At 26.9% G+C, this 18,072-nt stretch overlaps 4 protein-coding genes across 6 annotated transcripts; 2 read left to right on the forward strand and 2 right to left on the reverse strand.

Annotated features, from left to right (window-relative positions):
* Window positions 1-73: 73 nt before the first annotated feature.
* LOC124431392 (condensin complex subunit 2) lies at window positions 74-2,580 on the reverse strand. The gene is made up of 2 exons (XM_046979259.1): window positions 2,385-2,580; window positions 74-2,288 (listed from the first exon to the last, which is right to left on the reverse strand). Exon 2 carries the CDS (start codon window positions 2,182-2,184, stop codon window positions 145-147), a length of 2,040 nt encoding a protein of 679 aa, XP_046835215.1. The 5' UTR covers window positions 2,185-2,288; window positions 2,385-2,580; the 3' UTR covers window positions 74-144.
* A 462-nt stretch (window positions 2,581-3,042) lies between these two features.
* On the forward strand, window positions 3,043-4,511 carry LOC124431393 (epimerase family protein SDR39U1). Its single transcript, XM_046979260.1, has 6 exons — window positions 3,043-3,167; window positions 3,262-3,368; window positions 3,471-3,741; window positions 3,824-4,089; window positions 4,172-4,285; window positions 4,358-4,511. Exons 1-6 carry the CDS (start codon window positions 3,143-3,145, stop codon window positions 4,460-4,462), a joined length of 888 nt encoding a protein of 295 aa, XP_046835216.1. The 5' UTR covers window positions 3,043-3,142; the 3' UTR covers window positions 4,463-4,511.
* On the reverse strand, window positions 4,503-8,390 carry LOC124431394. 2 transcript variants are annotated; one of them, XM_046979262.1, is made up of 4 exons: window positions 7,981-8,390; window positions 6,164-6,254; window positions 5,652-6,047; window positions 4,503-5,457 (listed from the first exon to the last, which is right to left on the reverse strand). In XM_046979262.1, the coding sequence occupies exons 3-4, from the start codon at window positions 5,746-5,748 to the stop codon at window positions 4,736-4,738; spliced, it is 819 nt and encodes a 272-aa protein (XP_046835218.1). In that variant the 5' UTR covers window positions 5,749-6,047; window positions 6,164-6,254; window positions 7,981-8,390; the 3' UTR covers window positions 4,503-4,735. The 2 variants fall into 2 exon arrangements, with proteins under 2 accessions (XP_046835218.1, XP_046835217.1); XM_046979261.1 differs by lacking the exon at window positions 7,981-8,390 and having other exon boundaries at window positions 5,652-7,545.
* Window positions 8,391-9,455: 1,065 nt separating this feature from the next.
* Window positions 9,456-13,337, forward strand: LOC124431396 (autophagy-related protein 101). Of its 2 annotated transcripts, none has more exons than XM_046979263.1 (2): window positions 9,456-9,967; window positions 11,117-13,337. In XM_046979263.1, exon 2 carries the CDS (start codon window positions 11,125-11,127, stop codon window positions 11,779-11,781), a length of 657 nt encoding a protein of 218 aa, XP_046835219.1. In that variant the 5' UTR covers window positions 9,456-9,967; window positions 11,117-11,124; the 3' UTR covers window positions 11,782-13,337. The 2 variants fall into 2 exon arrangements, with proteins under 2 accessions (XP_046835219.1, XP_046835220.1); XM_046979264.1 differs by lacking the exon at window positions 9,456-9,967 and adding an exon at window positions 10,331-10,984.
* The last annotated feature ends 4,735 nt before the right edge of the window (window positions 13,338-18,072 follow it).

Genomic DNA, 18,072 nt, shown 5'->3' on the forward strand with positions numbered 1-18,072 from the left:
AGTATCTTTATTTTTATTTGTATCTTCGTTTAAAAAAAAAAAAGAAAAAAAAAAAAAAAATTATATATATATATATATTGTAATAAGTATCGTTATACATATAAGATATATACATTTATAGAATATAATAATAAAACTAATACATTAATTTCCTTCTACAATAATGTCTGACATATCTGAAAGTGTGGAAAGTTTTAAAGATTTCTCATTGGCTAAATGAAGTAAAGATACTATTGCAATAGGGACACTCAATGCTTCTACATTTATTTTCGAAAGTTCATTTGGTAAAGCTTTATAAACGGTATTGAAACATTTAGATTCCTTAATTTGATTCGTATTCTCATTTTGTTCCCTCAATTCTGCATTCATATTATTCATATTTGATGATTTAGACAAAGATTTCCATATGGTTTTCTTTAATTGACGCATATCAATTTTTTTGGCGCGCAAAGGATATTGCAAGAAAATTTTATTCGTTAATGTCGGTGCAGTTACTAAATTATCATTGGTAAATGCCATCTGACTTCCCGCTATATTTTCATCCACATTTCTTAATTCATCAAAATCATTCCTTTCTTGCATATCACAATCTGTATCAATACCGGGACAAAAGTTTGACATATCATTTTCATTATTATAATCATAACCTTCGATATCTTCTGGCAATTGTGCTGTATCCGTTAAATCTTTTTGTCTAGGATTTGCAAACATTAAAGGACGAAGGTATAATTTTGTTATTTGTGAAGTATCATAATGTAAATCTTCTGGTAAAGTTACTTTTTCTTCAGTCCAATCTACTTTGGCTGTTTTAACTTGTAACTTTACTGCTTGGCTAGGTAAGAACTTTTGTTCAATGTCAGATATTGCACCATGAGAATATTTAATTTCTATTTCTTTCTTTTTTTTAATCGGTCCCTGATGACACGTTTCCACTACTTCATTGTCATTTGGAAATAATTTTAATGTTTTAACTTTCCAATAAGAAGGACCTGCCCAATGAATTAAATTAAAATTTTTCTGTATGAAAGAATATTCTGATGTTTTGTGATATTGCTCGGGTACTTGTTCTGCCATAACTTTACGAAAGTCTACTATATTTTCTACTTGATTAGGATTTCTCATACACAAATCTCTATTACTGGTATCTTCTTGCATGCTAAAATAATTCATAGGTTCAAATTCTTCTTCATCGGCAGAAGGTATACTAGCATCAAGATCAAATTGAAATCTATTTTCATTGTTTTCTTGTGTAATTTGTATGTTTTCTGGTTCATCTTCTGGTGACCATTTTAAAAATTCAAAATCAGTAACACTAGGACATAGATCTGATTCTGAAAAATTTTCTATTGGAGATATAGTATATTCTGGAAGATTTTCATTCTCCGTTTCTGTTTCATTTAATTTATCTAAAATAATATCGTTATATGTATTATGATAAAAGCCTGAATTTGCATGATGCGATAGGACTACTTGATAGAGCATATCAGATGAACATAAATCTCCAGATCCTATGAACATTTGTGAGGGTAACATGGTTTCAACGGATACATTTATTACATCTTCTGTAATAATGATCTTCTGTTTAGTTCTTTTCTTTTTTTTCTTCGATTGATTTTCTATTTGTCTTTCTTCATTTTCTTCTGCATTGTTTGATTGTATTGGCCCTTCATCGGTAGAATTATTTTCCTTTTGTCGATCCAATGCACCGACCATTTTTAAAATTTCCGTATATATACCATCCACACGAAATCCATAAATTTTTGTACATACATCCAATGACGTACTGGCCACTTGCAAATTGGTAAGTTCAGAATTTCTTTTGGTCACCATAAATGTCATAAAATCTATCATTTCTAAGCTGAATGCATTCTTAACGTTAATTTTATTTTCAGCGCTTAATTTGATACAATGTGATATTAATTCAGTCATTTGTGGTTCTGACATTTGTGTCAAAAATCCTAAACCTAAAGAACGTCTCTTTTCATTAATTTTTGTAGTTAATGGTGTACTAGTTGATGTGGCATCACGTCTTAATGCTAAACGTTCTGCCTCGTCATCATTTTCCAATAAAGCTGATGAGGATTTTTGTATGACGATAGATTTTCTACGGAGTGGTGAAGATGTAGACGGAAAATTGGGCATATTTGATTCTATTACTATATTTGCTAAGCTTTTTCTTGCCATCTTGTATAGCTTATATAAAATTCTATTAATTTGTGCAAAAGTAAATCTCTTCCTTTCTTCTCAATTTCTTACAAATGTCATATGACAGCTGAAGAAATATGATCCTAAATGAACAAATTAACAAATATATACATTAACAAATTAATATTGAATATATTTAAAAAAAAAATTAGTATCATACTAATCACACAATCTTTTACCTTGTAATACAATGAGAAATAATGTCATTATAAAATATGTATATAAAACACAATTGACACTTTATTTCACAATATTGATGATTTACTTTTAACGGCGACAGTTTAAGTTTGAATTCGTTTATACGATTTAGTGTTTCAAAGGTTATCATTTTCTGCGCATAACAATAATCCACGGCCAATAAAAGTGAGACAATCGTTCAAACTGATTGGTCGAAATTCATGACCAATAAGAAATAGCTAGTAATTTAAACTGATTGGTTGAAATTTAAAAATGTCTGTTCATGTTCGTGCAAGCATCTAATTGGATATAACCTTAATATAATTTTAAATACACCATAAAGTCGGAGTAACATGAATATAAAAATTTTATTTTTAATTATATATATATATATTTTTTTTTCATCCACATACAAAATAATGTTATTATTATTATTATTATTATTATTATAATATAATTATTTTATATCTATTATAAGAGACTTTCTTCAAGAGAAGAGAGTATCTTTATTAAAAAGATATTATCTAATGCAAATAAATACAAGAATAATAATTGTTTATATACATATTAAATATAAAAATTCATATATTCGTTAAATAATTGAATTTATTTATTTTTCTTGATTCAAATATAAAATTTAAATCCATATATTAACAACGAATTTTATTATTATGAAAATTGAATGTTTTCGTTGTTAAGTTTTCTAACGTGATTGTTTTTAAATAGACAGTCTGAAAAAAAAACAAAAAGAGAAAAAAAAATGTCTATAAAACACGTCGTTGTAGGCAAGTTTATAATTTCTATTCTTCTTTTTAATGAACAATTTTTCATTGTTTCATGAAAAAGATTGTATCATAGATAAGATTATATAATTCTTAGGTGGAGGTACTGGATTTATAGGGAAACGTTTAATAGAATTATTATGTCAACAAGGTATAACTTGTACAATTGTTTCACGTAAATCAGGTCCTAATAGAATAACTTGGGTAAGAAGTTATTTTAGTTCTAATGTAGAAAAAAAAAAAAAAATACTCTCAAATCTATATAAAGTAATAATTATTCTTCGTTTGTTCATATAAATATTATAGACAGATGTAAAGGAAAATGGTCTTCCAAAATATACATCTGCTGTAATCAATATTGCTGGTCAGAATGTACTCGATCCAACGAAACGTTGGACGTCAGAATTTAAAGAAATTGTTAGAGATAGTCGTGTGAAAACTACAGAAATATTAGCAAGAGCCGTGGAATGTACAGATGCAAAAGCATTCGTTAGTATTTCTGGTGTTGCGTGTTATAAACCCAACGATACGGCATATACGGAAGAAAGTGAATGTATACCTTATGATTTTTTATCAGGTAAAATGATAAACAAAGAATAATAATATAGATTTGTAATATCTATATATAGATTAAAATAAAAAAGTTTAATTTGTATAAGAACTTTGTCGGGATTGGGAAGCTGCAGCAGAACTTTCACAAGAGAGTAAAATTAGACAGATCATTATTAGATCTGGAGTAGTATTAGGTAAAGATGGTGGAATGATAAAACAAATTTATTTACCTTTTTTACTTGGACTTGGTGGACCTATTGGTACTGGAAATCAATATATGCCATGGATACATATTACCGATCTCGTTAACATATTTTTATTTGCTATTAAAAATGATAATGTTTGTGGTATTTTAAATGGTGTATCACCTAAGGTAATATTTATAAAAATCTTTTGAAAACAATTCAAACGATATATAATTTAATATCATTCGATAATAATTTCATTTTTAATAGCCTGTAACTAATAAGGAATTTACAAAAGCATTTGCTAATGCATTAAAACGACCTGCCATAATACCACTTCCAAGTATTATTTTAAATCTAATTTTTAGCGAAGAACGTGCAAAAGTTAGTATCAAATTATGTCATTTATATTTTTAATAGTATTTTAGATCATGTATGAATTTAAATATGTTATAGATGATGTTGGAGGGACAAAAGGTATTTCCTAAAAGAACCGAGGAATTAGGATTTCAATATCAATTTTGTGATATAAATAGTGCCTGCAAAGAGATCGTTAAATAAATTATTATCATTTTATTCTTTATACAATAAAATTTGTATAACTATAAAAGTATTTATAATTAATAGAATGGTTGTAGTAAAGCGCATATAATTATTATTATTATGCGTTTTAACGTAATATTTATTGACATAAATATATGGGAATAAAATTAATAGTCTGAATTGATCTATAGATAAAAACTAACATAAATTTATATAATTCAATCAATAAAGATTAACAGTTAACATTAACACGTACAACTTTTTTTTTTTTTTTTTTTTTTTTTTTTTTTTCTAAAAAATTTTTAAATTAGTATCATGTTCATAAGAACGTACAGAGATAGGTTTCATATATTTGGAATAAACAAAAGATAAACTATTTTCAGTATATGGACCTTTTCTTAAATGCTTTTCTTGACAACATTTAACAATCTTATTAGATCCTAATAATGGTGAACTAAGATTTTGTTGTAGCGAATATTTAAGATCATTCATTTCATTGTTAGACTGTAACATTTCTTTAGATATTGAAATGGATTTATATTTTTTAGGCAATTTTTTAAACCGTTCCTTTCCTGAATCTGAAATAACAATTAGCTGGTCGTATGGATCACTTGGAAAACAATCTAAACATTGAATACGACTCATATTCAAAAAATAATTGATTTCTTTTCTTAAAATTTGTATTTCTTTACGTGTTAAGCCATTCATATTAATAGAAACAATATTTCCATTTTTATGAACGATAAAGAGGCCTAACTCAATGGATACACCAACGTATCTTATATCATCTAATTCCATCAGAATGGATTGTTTATTTAAAAATTTATAACATAACTTGTCGCTCCATGTGTATCTTGATATAATGGCCTTATTAGTTTCTTTATTTAAAATTAGATCTTCCCATTCCCCTAAAGCGTCCAAACAAAACGTTATCTCTCCCAGAATTGAGACAATCAGAAAAAAAATATTCTTCGTCACGTGATAACATATCCAGATGAAAAGAATTGTATATACTGTAAAGAAAAATTATTAATTAATTTTTCTATTAATTCTTTCGATAAGAGCTTATCAATATGATAACGCAAAAGAAAAAAAAAAAAATTTGTTAAAAAGATACAAGAATATACGTATAAATTGTTTATAAAAAAGTTTCCAAAAAAAAAAATATAAAAAAATAAAAAAAAAAAAGAAATCTATTGTATCTTACAAACAAATATGATCCAGGTTAAGAATTTTGGTCTTCTTGATACATGAATTTTATTCTTATCCAAATATTTAAGTTCTGGTTTAGTCAATAAAATCATTTTATTCAAACTTCATAAATAAGTTTTTCAATATTTAAAATTAAGGATATATGAAAAAGAGAATTTGGATAGGAACATATATTGACAAAAAGGAGAGTAAACTATTTTTTGTGGGTTCGTCGCTTTTTTTTTGTTTTTTCTTTTTTCCTTTCTTTCTTTCTTTTTTTTTTTTCTTCTTCTTTCTCTTTCCACCATACTCCCTATTTTTTTCTCTATCTTCTCGACCAACTACTCGACTGCAGATTAACGTTTGTATATATATATGTATATAAAAATAATCTATCCCTTGATGATTCAGCCTGAAGGAGAAGAAAAGAAAAAGAAGAAATAAGAGATAAAAAAAAGAGTGAGAGAGAGAGAGAGAGAGAGAGAGAGCCAGAAAAATAAACTAAAATAAAAGAAAGTTGAAACATACGGAAATCTGCATTTATTTCATCATATTTTTATTTCAACGAGATACAAACACTCGATTATTTCATTCATACGCGTGCTATTCCAATGATCTTCTGAAATATGAAATAGACAAAGAAAATAATTAAGTATCACTGTTGTATTAAAAAATTATATGAATTATTCAAGAAATTTGTGTTATATAGAATTATATTTATTTTTTTATCTCTTTTCTGATGATATGCTTACAGAAAAAAAACATCCCAAAAGAAGACCTTTGATATTTATTCGTCGGATAATAAAATAAAAATTTGTTTGTATTTATTTATTATATTAATATAATAATAAATTATATTTAATTATCAATATTATTAATGTTTACGTAACAGTAATATTATTAAATGATCGAAGGAATTATTTATTTTAATTTAAATCGTATAAATAAGAGAGCTGCTGATATTTATGATTTGAAATGTGATGTTATTATAATTAATCGTTCAAGGTTGCTTGTATGAAAAGGAAAAAAAAAAGAGAAAAAAAAAAAAAAAAGAAAAAAAAGAAGGAAAAAAACTGACCTATTCATCGATCAATATAAGAAAGTTAATTAACTCCGTGAAATGTTCGAAGTCATCGATCTATATATTTTCTTTTTCCTTTTTTCTTTTTCTTCTTTTTTTTTTCTCGTTTATAACATTTGCAAGAGTGAAATTAAATTATTTTAATATTAAAAACGTTCAAGTGTCATTATCGTTTAAACGATCCGTAAGATTGTTAATTAAAATATTGATTAATGGAATTCAAACATTATATTGACAGTAAATAATTGTTCAAATGAATATAATATATTTGTATAATAATTAAAAATATTGTAAGACTATGTTTGCCTTATGTGATGATTAATTATTAATTTTCTTCGTATCGATTTAATAAAAGAATTTTATCCGAATTAATCGTTTCAAAAGGATCGATATGATAATCGGATAAGAACTGAAGTGAAAAATTTAATATACGTGGAGGAGTAACGATTATAAAGGGAAGGATAAATGATAACGAATGATAACAAAAAGAATCGTTTTGTATTTTGTCATCGTATTTTGTGATCGTTACTAGATATATCTATTAACTAGATATATCTATCGATGGATGAAACACGGACATGGTCAAATTATTATATTGTCGATTATTTGACAAAAATTCTCGCGAAAAAAAAATCGTAAAGCGCGATGAAACGTGAAATTCGTTCGAACGAGAGAACGAGACATTTTTTCCTTTTTTCTTTCTCTATTTTTTTTTTTTTTTTTTTCTTTTTTTAAAGACATTATTAGCAAAATTGAATATATTTATAGTACCTTTGTTCTGTTCAATATATCCTTTCTTCTTTCATTATTATAAATTACAATCGTCGTATGTAATATAGGATGTAAGATAATTTGTATAATATTTAATTACACATTTATTACATCTTTTTTTTACTTATTAATATTTTTAATATTATATTATTATTATTATTATTATTATTATTATTATTATTATTATTATTATTATTATACTATAAATTATATTATAGATTATATTATAGTAGTAATAATAGTAATAATATACATAATTTTTTTTAAATATTTAAACAATTTTTTAAAAATATTATATATGTAATTTTTATTAACAATAAGAAGATTTTTATTAACAATAATTTAACCAGTTTAAATGTATCCTTGTATTTATTCGACTATATAGTTTTAAAAATATTATAATACGTAACATAGCATATAAAAGTATTACATATACGATTTTAAATAATAATAATTAAATCTTTATCATTGAGAAAGAATTTAAAAAACTTACCTATAGTTATATCCTAAATTACGAAATCGTATGATTATCATTTTAGAACTTTTGCGTCATAGAGTATTTATAAGATATTATATCGAATTAATTTACTAAGAGATTCTTTTTTTTTTTCTTTTTTTTTTTTTAGATAATTATTTTTCAGAAATGTAAAAATATCTCAAAAATTAAGACTCATTATTGTGAACAATCTCAACACTTATTTTTTTTTTCTTTCTTTTTTTACCATAAAAATTGTCCGTTCAAAATATTCATTAAAATTTATGTGAATCATCTTAAGCCTTACGAAGCTAAACGTAACATAAGTACTTCCTCATTTTCTTCCATTTTGAATTGAATCAAAATATCTCTCTCTCTCTCTCTCTCTCTCTCTCTCTCTCTCTCTCTCTCTCTCTCTCTCTCTCTCTCTCTCTGATTATCAATTTATATGAAGAGACAAAGAAACGGGCTATCGTAGTTTTTACTTCGCGATATATAATGTAAACCAATCAAACGTGTATATGAAAAATCCGTAGTGGGGGAATAGGAGCTTCCACTCTTTAGTCGTAGATTTTAGATGGCGCCACTATACGAATACTTATTTTTCTTTCTTTTTTTTTCACGAGAAATGTCGAAAACAGGATTTTGCGCCAACAAAATTAATCCTTAACGTAATTCTTTTTCGACTTTCACGTACAAAGTTATATTTTTAAAACGGAATATTTAAACGTGAAGATAATTTAATTTTTCCTCAGACTTTATAAAAGAGTTTTATTTTTATACATAAATTATTCACGAAGGAGTACATTATTTTTTGATCGAATGATTTTTTTTTTATATATATATATATATATAAATTTTTTTATTTTTTTCGAACAAAAATAAAACTTTTCCAAAAAATCGAGGAAAAAGTCATAGATATATATACATATATATATACGAGTTTTATGTATAAATTTTTGACTTTAAAATATGACCTCGTTCATTAAAATCGGTCAAGAATTACGACTGGACTGCTTGTTGGCGTAAATCATATTATAAAACTATAAATGATGAACATCCTTAATAAAAGAAAAAAAAAAAAATGTGTAGAAGAGAGAGATCGAGTGATTCGAGTGGCAGCACCGTCGGACGGATAGATTATGAAACAATAATCAAGATGGCGTGCGTTAGAAGCACAGCTGTTGTTTATCCACAAAGCAGCGTCTCGGTCATCTAGGTGATGTCCGTCATAAGTGATACGTGTCATATGTTATGCGTTCCTTCGTGATAAGGAACTTGTAAAGTGACATCGAGATGGAAACGAGTAATCGAACAATTAGTAGTATCAATAGTAGTAACGACAACAACGTAACGTATCAGTGACAAATCGTGTCTTATTTCGAAAATTAAAAGACACGAGTACTCTGTGTGATCGTAACGGCGGCGTTGACAGTGGCGGCGAAGGTGGTGGTGGTGGCGGTGGTGGTGGTGGTGTGGTGGTGGTGGTGGTGGAGGTGTTGGTGGAGGTGGTGGTGGTGCTGGTGCATCAGCAGCAGCAGCAGCAGCAGCAACAGCAGAACCAGAAGTAGAATTAGAAGTAGCAACAGTAACAGCAACAGCAATAGCAGCAGCAGCAGCAGCAGCAGCAGCAATAGTAATAGCAACATCAGCAAAAGTAACAGCAGCAGCGATATTGGGCTAAGAAAAAACAGTACGAGGAAGAGTCTCTCGATGCAGAAAACGATCGAGAACTGTGACGGGTCGGCGACGACGATGATGATGACGACGACGATAACAACGACCACGACGACGACGACGACGACGACGACGACGACCGAATAAGAGCAACTAACCTAGATCTTTTTTTTTCTTTTTTTTTTTTCTCTCTTCATCGTTTTATCTTCTTTTTTTTTTTTCTTTCTCCAATTCTCCGGCTTATTTGGGAGCAAAAGAAAGAAAGAAAGAAAGAAAAATACGAAATTATATCAACATTTCGAAGCTCGATAATAGAACAAATTACGAAGTGAGTAGAAGTAGCTTTAAACAAAATTTTGAATTCTTCTTTCTTCTCCTTCTCCTACTTCTCTTTTTCCTCATTCTTTTTGAATATCGTTTCGATATTCGAGTCTTTCGTATGATCGAGCTCGATTATCGTTACGTAAAATCATAGCGCGGCAAAAGTAGCGAAAGGAAGTTGACGTTATGTTCGAACACGTTGCACGTTTTTCTTACGTCTTTTCTTTTCTTTTTTTTTCTTTTTATTTCTTTTTATTATTTTTTTTTTATTCCCCTACCTTTCCTCTTTCTCTCTCTCTCTCTCCCCTCTCTCACTCTCTTTGTCCCTCTCTCTCTCTTTCTCTCTCTCTCTCTCTCTCTCTCTCCCTGTCCCTCTCTCCCTCTCCTCGCTCTCTCTCTCTCTCTCTCCTCTTATATCACTCGTATCATCGACGGAAAACGTGGCGTCTATATAACGATTCTATATAGTTTTCATATTTTCTTCTATTATTCATGGTGGAAAGCTATTTAGATGAATAGCTTCATATTTTACAAAAAAATTTAAATAACATTTGCAACGTCGCAATAATGATTCATGTTTTTGTTTGTTATTTTTGTGAGGTTATGAGAGAATAATTATGTTTATTTTTGTATATTACTTATTTCTTCCATTTTCTTTTTTACCAGTGAGAGTTATTAATTGCATATAATGATTATATGATGTCGCCTTACATATCAATTTATATAATAACTATATATATATTATTTATATTCAATATATGATGTTAATGTCTTCTCGATATTATGCCTTGTTTCTTTGTGTAATAACAAGATAATACGTTGTAATTCTTGCTTAATGTTCATTATCAAAACAAAAAGAAAGAAGAAGAAAAGAAAAGGAAAGAAAAGAAAAAAGAAAAAAAAAAAAATAAAAAGAATTGTATAAGATCGTTTCGTTAAATCACAATTTACTTTTGGAAGTTCATATTTATTATTGCTTCGACTTAGAAAAATCTATGCGCGGATGCCAATTATAAGATTTGAAGTATGTAATATATTTTTTAAAGAATCATTGAAACTATACATCTATTTGCCTTTTGATCTTAGTATTTATAATTATTTATTTTTTAATAATTTATAATGAGAAACAAATTGAGTAAAATAATTTTCTTTTTAGGTTTCATCATGAATGCCAGAACACAACTATTTGAGTTAAGTATGGAGGGTCGGCAGGTCGACGAAGCTGTAGCCAGTATATTTCACAGCGTTCTATTTCATAGAAGCCTTGGAAAATTTAAGTACAAACAAGAAGGCAGCTATTCCGTTGGTACCGTCGGATATCAAGATGTCGACTGTGATTTCATTGATTTCACATACGTATGCTGTTCCTCTGTACATCTTGATCAAACCTTGAAAAGAGAAATATCGGGCTTTTCTGAAGCTTTACGTTCTACGGATAGTCCTGGTTCTGGTCAAATATCGTTAGAATTTTTTCAGAAAAAAAAGAATCGCTGGCCGTTTCAGGCAGAGTGTATACCATGGGAAGTATGGACAGTGAGGCTCGAGCTTATAAAATTAGCAACTGAGCATGAACGTCAAATATGTAGGGAGAAGGTTGGTGATCTGTTGACAGATAAAATTCTCTATATAACTGAAGTCATGAATAGGCATGACTATTTACCAAAAATGCCAAATCAGGCTGAATTAGATTTGATTTTTGATACTTCTTATCCGGACATTCAGCCTTATCTCTTTAAATTGTCTTTCACAACTTCTAGCCCATCGAGTTCAACAATGGGTAATACAATGAAAAAGTTGATTAAGGAGACATTGTCCATTTAGTCGTAACATAAATTTTGATCCTCATAGATTAGATTAAATTAATCTTTAAAGAGAAGATTAATGTATAAGATATATAAATTTGTGCAGTTTCTTTTACAGTGATCACATATATATTTTACAGTGATCTGCTACTGTACCTTATACAATTTTGCTTCTTTGTTAGATCTTTTTACTTTGCAATAATAGAAACTTTGATTGATTGTTTAAATGTAGTACATTTATTACATTGAAATAACATTCGTTATAATTCGAATAAACTTTTCACCAAAGCAGAGAATTTACCAGTCCTGGGAAGCAATTCTTCAATTATTGTCAAAACATAGTAATATGACTGGTGAGAAATATTCTATAAAAGGCATGTCTAATGTCCATGCTCTATAGTTCGTACGTGAGTCTGTAAAGATAGTTCTGTGTCAGCAATATCATAATGTATTTTATAATATAGTAAATACATTACTGCGTACATTGCAGCTATCAAACTGCTAACGTACCTCTTCAACTTTATAGTACAAATAAATGTAAAGTTCGTTTTGTTTTGTACATCATATATACGTCCATTGCGCGATTCAACACAATTGTTGATTATACTTTTAATATGAATCTTCCATTGCATTGGTTAACTTCTGCAAATGTATATGGTAAATACATTTTGCAGTAAAAAAAAAAAAAAAAAAAAAAAAAAAAAAAGAAAAGAAAAGAAAAAAAATTGTATTGTTTGCGCAATGATCTGGCTGTTCGATCATAAAAGAAAAAAAAAAAAAAAGTGAAATCAGTTTTAATCTTTCCAAAACTTTAAGTACTTTACTCTGCTGATTTTGTCAGCAGGAATAAAATAGTTAAGATCTATTATCGATGTATTGTACATTTTAGGATGTCTTAAAGAGACATGTGATACGTAAATTTTTAACATTTATTAGAAATGTGGTGCATGACATATTTTTTAGTTTTGCAGATTCAAAAAACTTTCTATAAAAAGGAGTCACAAATCAAAAAGTGCAAATGTTTTTTGAGTTAACGTGCAATCTAAATATGCTTATTACAGGATTAAAAATGATTAGGATCAAAGTATAGCCATCTAATTAGATATTGTAAATCGAAATGAAACTTTGCGGGGTATGTCTGACTTTCTATTAACAGTTACCAATTAGTTTTCTTGTATTAATGCTGCAATGTTTAGCGGTTAAAAAATATTATCCGATTTAAAATACGTTCTTTGTGATATGACTAATATTGATTTATGATTACTTTATAAGATATATAGAAAAAAAAAAAAAAAAAAAAAGAAAAGAAGAAAGAAAAAAGAAACAGAAAAAGGAAAAGAAAAATTGACGACCATTTGAAATTCAATCATCGCTCAAAACTTTGCCTCTCATGTTTAGAAAATAAGTTCAAACAATGTGTTTCATAATTTATATGAAAATTACAGAAGAATCAAGTAATACTCACATGCAGCTATCATGAAAAAAAAAAAAAAAATAATAATAAAAAAAAACAAAGAAAAAAAAAGAGAGAAAAGAAGAAAAAAGGAAAAAAAAAGCCGACAAAAAAGAAAAATACAAAACAAAGAAGTTCTTATATACTCTGCTTTGATTGTACTTCAGATATTTAATTTAGATCCAATAGAAACTTATATCAAATCAAGAGATATATATGTATGTATATATGTATGTATGTATGTATGTATGTATGTATGTATGTATGTATGTATGTATGTATGTATGTATGTATGTATGTATGTATGTATGTATGTATGTATGTATGTATGTATGTATGTATGTATGTATGTATGTATGTATGTATGTATGTATGTATGTATGTATGTATGTATGTATGTATGTATGTATGTATGTATGTATGTATGTATGTATGTATGTATGTATGTATGTATGTATGTATGTATGTATGTATGTATGTATGTATGTATGTATGTATGTATGTATGTATGTATGTATGTATGTATGTATGTATGTATGTACGGCATACTATTCACGTACGAATTAAAATCTTCAAGATCTGTACCTTTAAATGCTACTCAAATAATATCAGTACAATATTTTTGAAAAAGAAATGCGATATCAAGATTTAAAACGTACATATACAATTTTTTTTTCTTTTTTTTTTTTTTTTTTTTTTTTTTAACAATGCAAGCTAAAATGGAAAGAAGATACTGTTTCTCTAACGTCTTATATTTTTAATAACTTGCATAATATATATTATTCCCATTTTATCTTTTTTCAAACTTTTATTGTATATAGATCTTAACAGTTGTCCACGATTCTTGAATCCATCCATGCTTTGTTCACTTATTAAATAAGATATGTAAATTCTTAAAGAGTGATCAGATTGCTTGGATTATGTTACATACATGATCGTATGTGAACTTACTATATATGAATATATATATATATATATATATATATATATGTGTGTGTGTGTATATATATTCATGTATATATCTATATAGGCGCAAAGAACGTTTTTAACTATGATATATGCATAAACGTGATTGTTATTTATTTTTATGAGTGATTCGTACAACGTGTAAACATACGTATGAATATATTTCTAATAATGGTGTAAATGTGCTGATTAGCGAATTATTTTGTATACTGCTTTTTTAGTGTTTTTTTGTTTTCTTTCTTTGTTTCTTCTTTTTTTTTTTACTTTTGTTCGTTTAATATTATGTAACTGTTCTTTTGCTTTCTTTCTTTCTTTTTTCTTTTTTCTTTTTTTTTTTTTTTTTTTAATCAGAATTTATAACGTGTCTTCGATGTATTACAGTGTCACTCGCATTAAAACACACCGGGTGATACGAAAAAAGATAAACTAAAACTTTTCAGTCCCAATTAAATTCTCAAACGTTTTGTGCCTTCGTATAAAGTTTTTATAGATGTTTAGAGAATAAATATGTCATATCTAATTAAAAAAAAAAGAAAGAGAGAGAGAGAGAGAGAGAGAGAGAGAGAGAGAGAGAGAGAGAGAGAAAGAGAAAAGAAAAATTATGATTGGTTATATAAAATTAAATTTGGACGACCATTAATTTTAAAAAGAGAAATATATAAATGCTTTTCTGCACATTACGAAATTTTGCTCTAATAATAAGGCAGCATAATTCTCCGTTGATCGTAAATGTATTATCTAATCAGAGAGAAAAATTTATTTACTATTTTAAATTAAGAAAATACAAATGCGTATTTCTGGAAAGGAATTTTCGTAGTAACCTGTTTAAAAATAATGTAAATAAAATTAAATGAAAATATAAACCGATATATACAGCCTGATGTTTACTACGAAAGCAATATCTTTTCCAGAATTCACTTCTTATTATATTAATGCGATTAATTAGTAGTAAATAATATGTAATGTTAGTAGTCGAATACGCACAGTCATATTATCATTTAATTTATTTATCACTGATTATTTTGTCCCTTTTGATTGTTACTTAACGCTTATGAATTAATTCTTTCTTTCTTTAGTTTTTTTTTTCTTTTTTGTTTTGTTTTTCCTTTTTTTCCTTTCAGTATCTAATTAACTTAAGTAGTATAAATTCTTTATTAATATTTATATATTTATATATATATATATATATATATATATGTATGTATGTATGTATGTATGTATGTATGTATGTATGTATGTATGTCTTTTTAGAAATATTTTTTTATAGATCATTAAGATTATTATTTCTTTTAGTTTAATTCTTACTACGATTTGACTGTAACTTGTTTCCCTCGCACCACCCGGTATATGCCCTGCACGAATGTATAAAGTAAAAATATCCTTGGATATAGAATTTCGTGCTGTAACAATTGTAACAAAGAGCAAAAGCTATATATAAATACCTTTATATATATATATATATATATATATATATATAAATCAAGAAATATTTATATATATATAAAGTTAACTATACACTATTATATATATATATAATATACAGATATAAAAAGAATAATGAGAGAAAAAAAGAGACAAAGATAATAAGTGATTACGCGCGAATGCGTTTAGGTTTCACAAGTCAGATAATTTACAATGTAAGTCTATAAATATAAATAATAATAATAATAATAATAATAATAATAATAATAATAATAATAATAATAATAATAATAATAGTAATAATAATAATAATAATAATAATAATAATAATAATAATAATAATAATAATAATAATAATAATAATAATAATAATAATAAAGAAATTATAATATGTACTTTCTATATGTATACATAAATGTATATATATATATATATAAGTATACATTTATATTTACATATACAGATAGTATGTACATACCACATATACAGATACACATACACATACATATAATATATAATAGCCAGTAGGAAAAAATCTGTAAATTACGACATAACGTGAGGAAAAAAAGAGGTGAAAATTCTGGTGTATAGTAAGAAATGATAGATTCGTTAGTTTTAATTTATCACGACGATTATGACGATGTTAAACGATTAATAATTATTAATAAACCACTGTATTTTATAATGATCGCTGTACGAACATATTATTAATCAACAATTTTAACATCATTAATTTTATTCTCATTAATAAACATTTATTATGATTATAAACTATTAAAACGGAAAAAGAACAAAAAAAAAAAGAATTCATTTTATATGAAATATATTCATCGGTAGAATTGTTTTTCTTTTCTCTTTAAGCGGCCAACGATTTTATTTCATTTTTTTTCTTTCTTTCTTTCTTTCATTCAAATGTTTTTTTTTTTTATATACGTCGACATACCATCGGTCGGTAAGTAATTACGATTATAATTTATCAACGAACAATTCAATTTAATTACCATTCAATGGTAATCATCGACATGATTATAATCGTTGCATAGAAATTCTTTTCATATTTTGTTTACGTTCTACTTTCGATCAAACATTTTCAAACAAATATCTTCATATTTTTTTGACCAATTCGAAATACTTCGCATATTGTAAATATTGATCCCAATAAGAGAAAGAGAATGTGTGTGTATGTGTCTACGAGAGAGAGAGAGAGAGAAAGAGAGAGGAAGAGAGACAGACAGAGACAGAGAGAAAGAGACAGAGAGAGGGAGAGGGAGAAAGAGAGAGAGAGAAAGAGAGAGAGACGTGGTTTTTTACACATACTTTATATATATATGATTTTATACACATTTTGTTTTCCCTAGATGTTCCTCTTCTCACTAACTCAAGGAAACTCTCATACAATCAAATTCTTTCGCAATATAAACCATAATTTTCCACCCTTTTGTTATATCCTTATTTTCCCCATGTATCAAGCCGTGAACGTACGCATCTTGCTGGATCATCAAGATTTTATTAAATTTTATAAAATATTTCAAGAATTTCTTTACGTGATCCTACAAATTTTCATTATATTTTGTACTATCATTGTCTACGATCAACAAAACTGGTTAGGTAGAGGAAATAGGCCCTATAGGAATATTTTTCATTTGTTTTACATTCGTCGTATATTCAAAAAAAAAAAAAAAAAAAAAAGGTCGCAATAATAAATTTATTATTTATTTAAATTTACAATCATTATTTTGGGATTAAATTTAACATCTATTTTAATAAATATCGTCTATCGTGTAAATAATGTAATATAATTATTTACTTATTCCTTTATTTATATTTAAAATTAAACATAACCTCAAATACATGTATGCTGTATTGAAAAGATACAGGAACGATTATGATTGAGAACGATTAGATAATAGAATAAACGTATTACGTTCTTCGCTATTTTCGTTCTCAGATTTTGTTTCTTTTCTCTTTCTTTTCTCTTTCTTTTCTTTTTCTTTTCTTTTTCTCTTCTTTTCTTTTTGTCTTTTTATAAATAATGTAAAAAAAAAAAAAAAAAAAAAAAAAAAAAGAATTTTTCTCATTGTCCTTTTTATAAACCTCTTACGCAATCAAGGTTACAAAGTAGAAACGAGTTTAGGAGTTATTTCCCAAATGACGAAATTTCCAGGCAGAATTTCTAATGCCAGTGGTAGGAAATAATCGTAAAATCTTATTTAAAGATGACCAATAAATAACATCCGACGGAAAGACGTTTTACCGTTCGTTTCACCGTCCCAATCATATAATTCGATATTTGTCTTGTTGGATCTTTTTCTTGAAGTTTACTTTGTCTTCCCCCCACTTAACCCCACTCCACCTCAGCCCGCTTCCCCTCAAAAAATTCTTTTTTTTCTTTTTCTCTCTTTTTCTTTCATTTTTATTTCTTTCTTTTTTTCTATTTGACTATTTTTTCTTTCTTTTTGTTTTTTTTTT

Source organism: Vespa crabro, chromosome 21, assembly GCF_910589235.1.
Source record: "Vespa crabro chromosome 21, iyVesCrab1.2, whole genome shotgun sequence".
NCBI classification, from domain to species: Eukaryota; Metazoa; Arthropoda; class Insecta; order Hymenoptera; family Vespidae; genus Vespa; species Vespa crabro.

Coding starts and splice junctions, on each gene's coding strand:
- LOC124431392 (XM_046979259.1), bottom strand. CDS start 2,184: ATGGCAAGAAAAAGCTTAGCAAATATAGTAATAGAATCAAATATGCCC.
- LOC124431393 (XM_046979260.1), top strand. CDS start 3,143: ATGTCTATAAAACACGTCGTTGTAG. Junction 3,168..3,261: donor TATAAAACACGTCGTTGTAG/GCAAGTTTATAA, acceptor TATAATTCTTAG/GTGGAGGTACTGGATTTATA. Junction 4,090..4,171: donor TAAATGGTGTATCACCTAAG/GTAATATTTATA, acceptor CATTTTTAATAG/CCTGTAACTAATAAGGAATT.
- LOC124431394 (XM_046979262.1), bottom strand. CDS start 5,748: ATGATTTTATTGACTAAACCAGAACTTAAATATTTGGATAAGAATAAA. Junction 5,458..5,651: donor AACCTGGATCATATTTGTTT/GTAAGATACAAT, acceptor TTTTCTTTACAG/TATATACAATTCTTTTCATC.
- LOC124431396 (XM_046979263.1), top strand. CDS start 11,125: ATGAATGCCAGAACACAACTATTTGAGTTAAGTATGGAGGGTCGGCAG.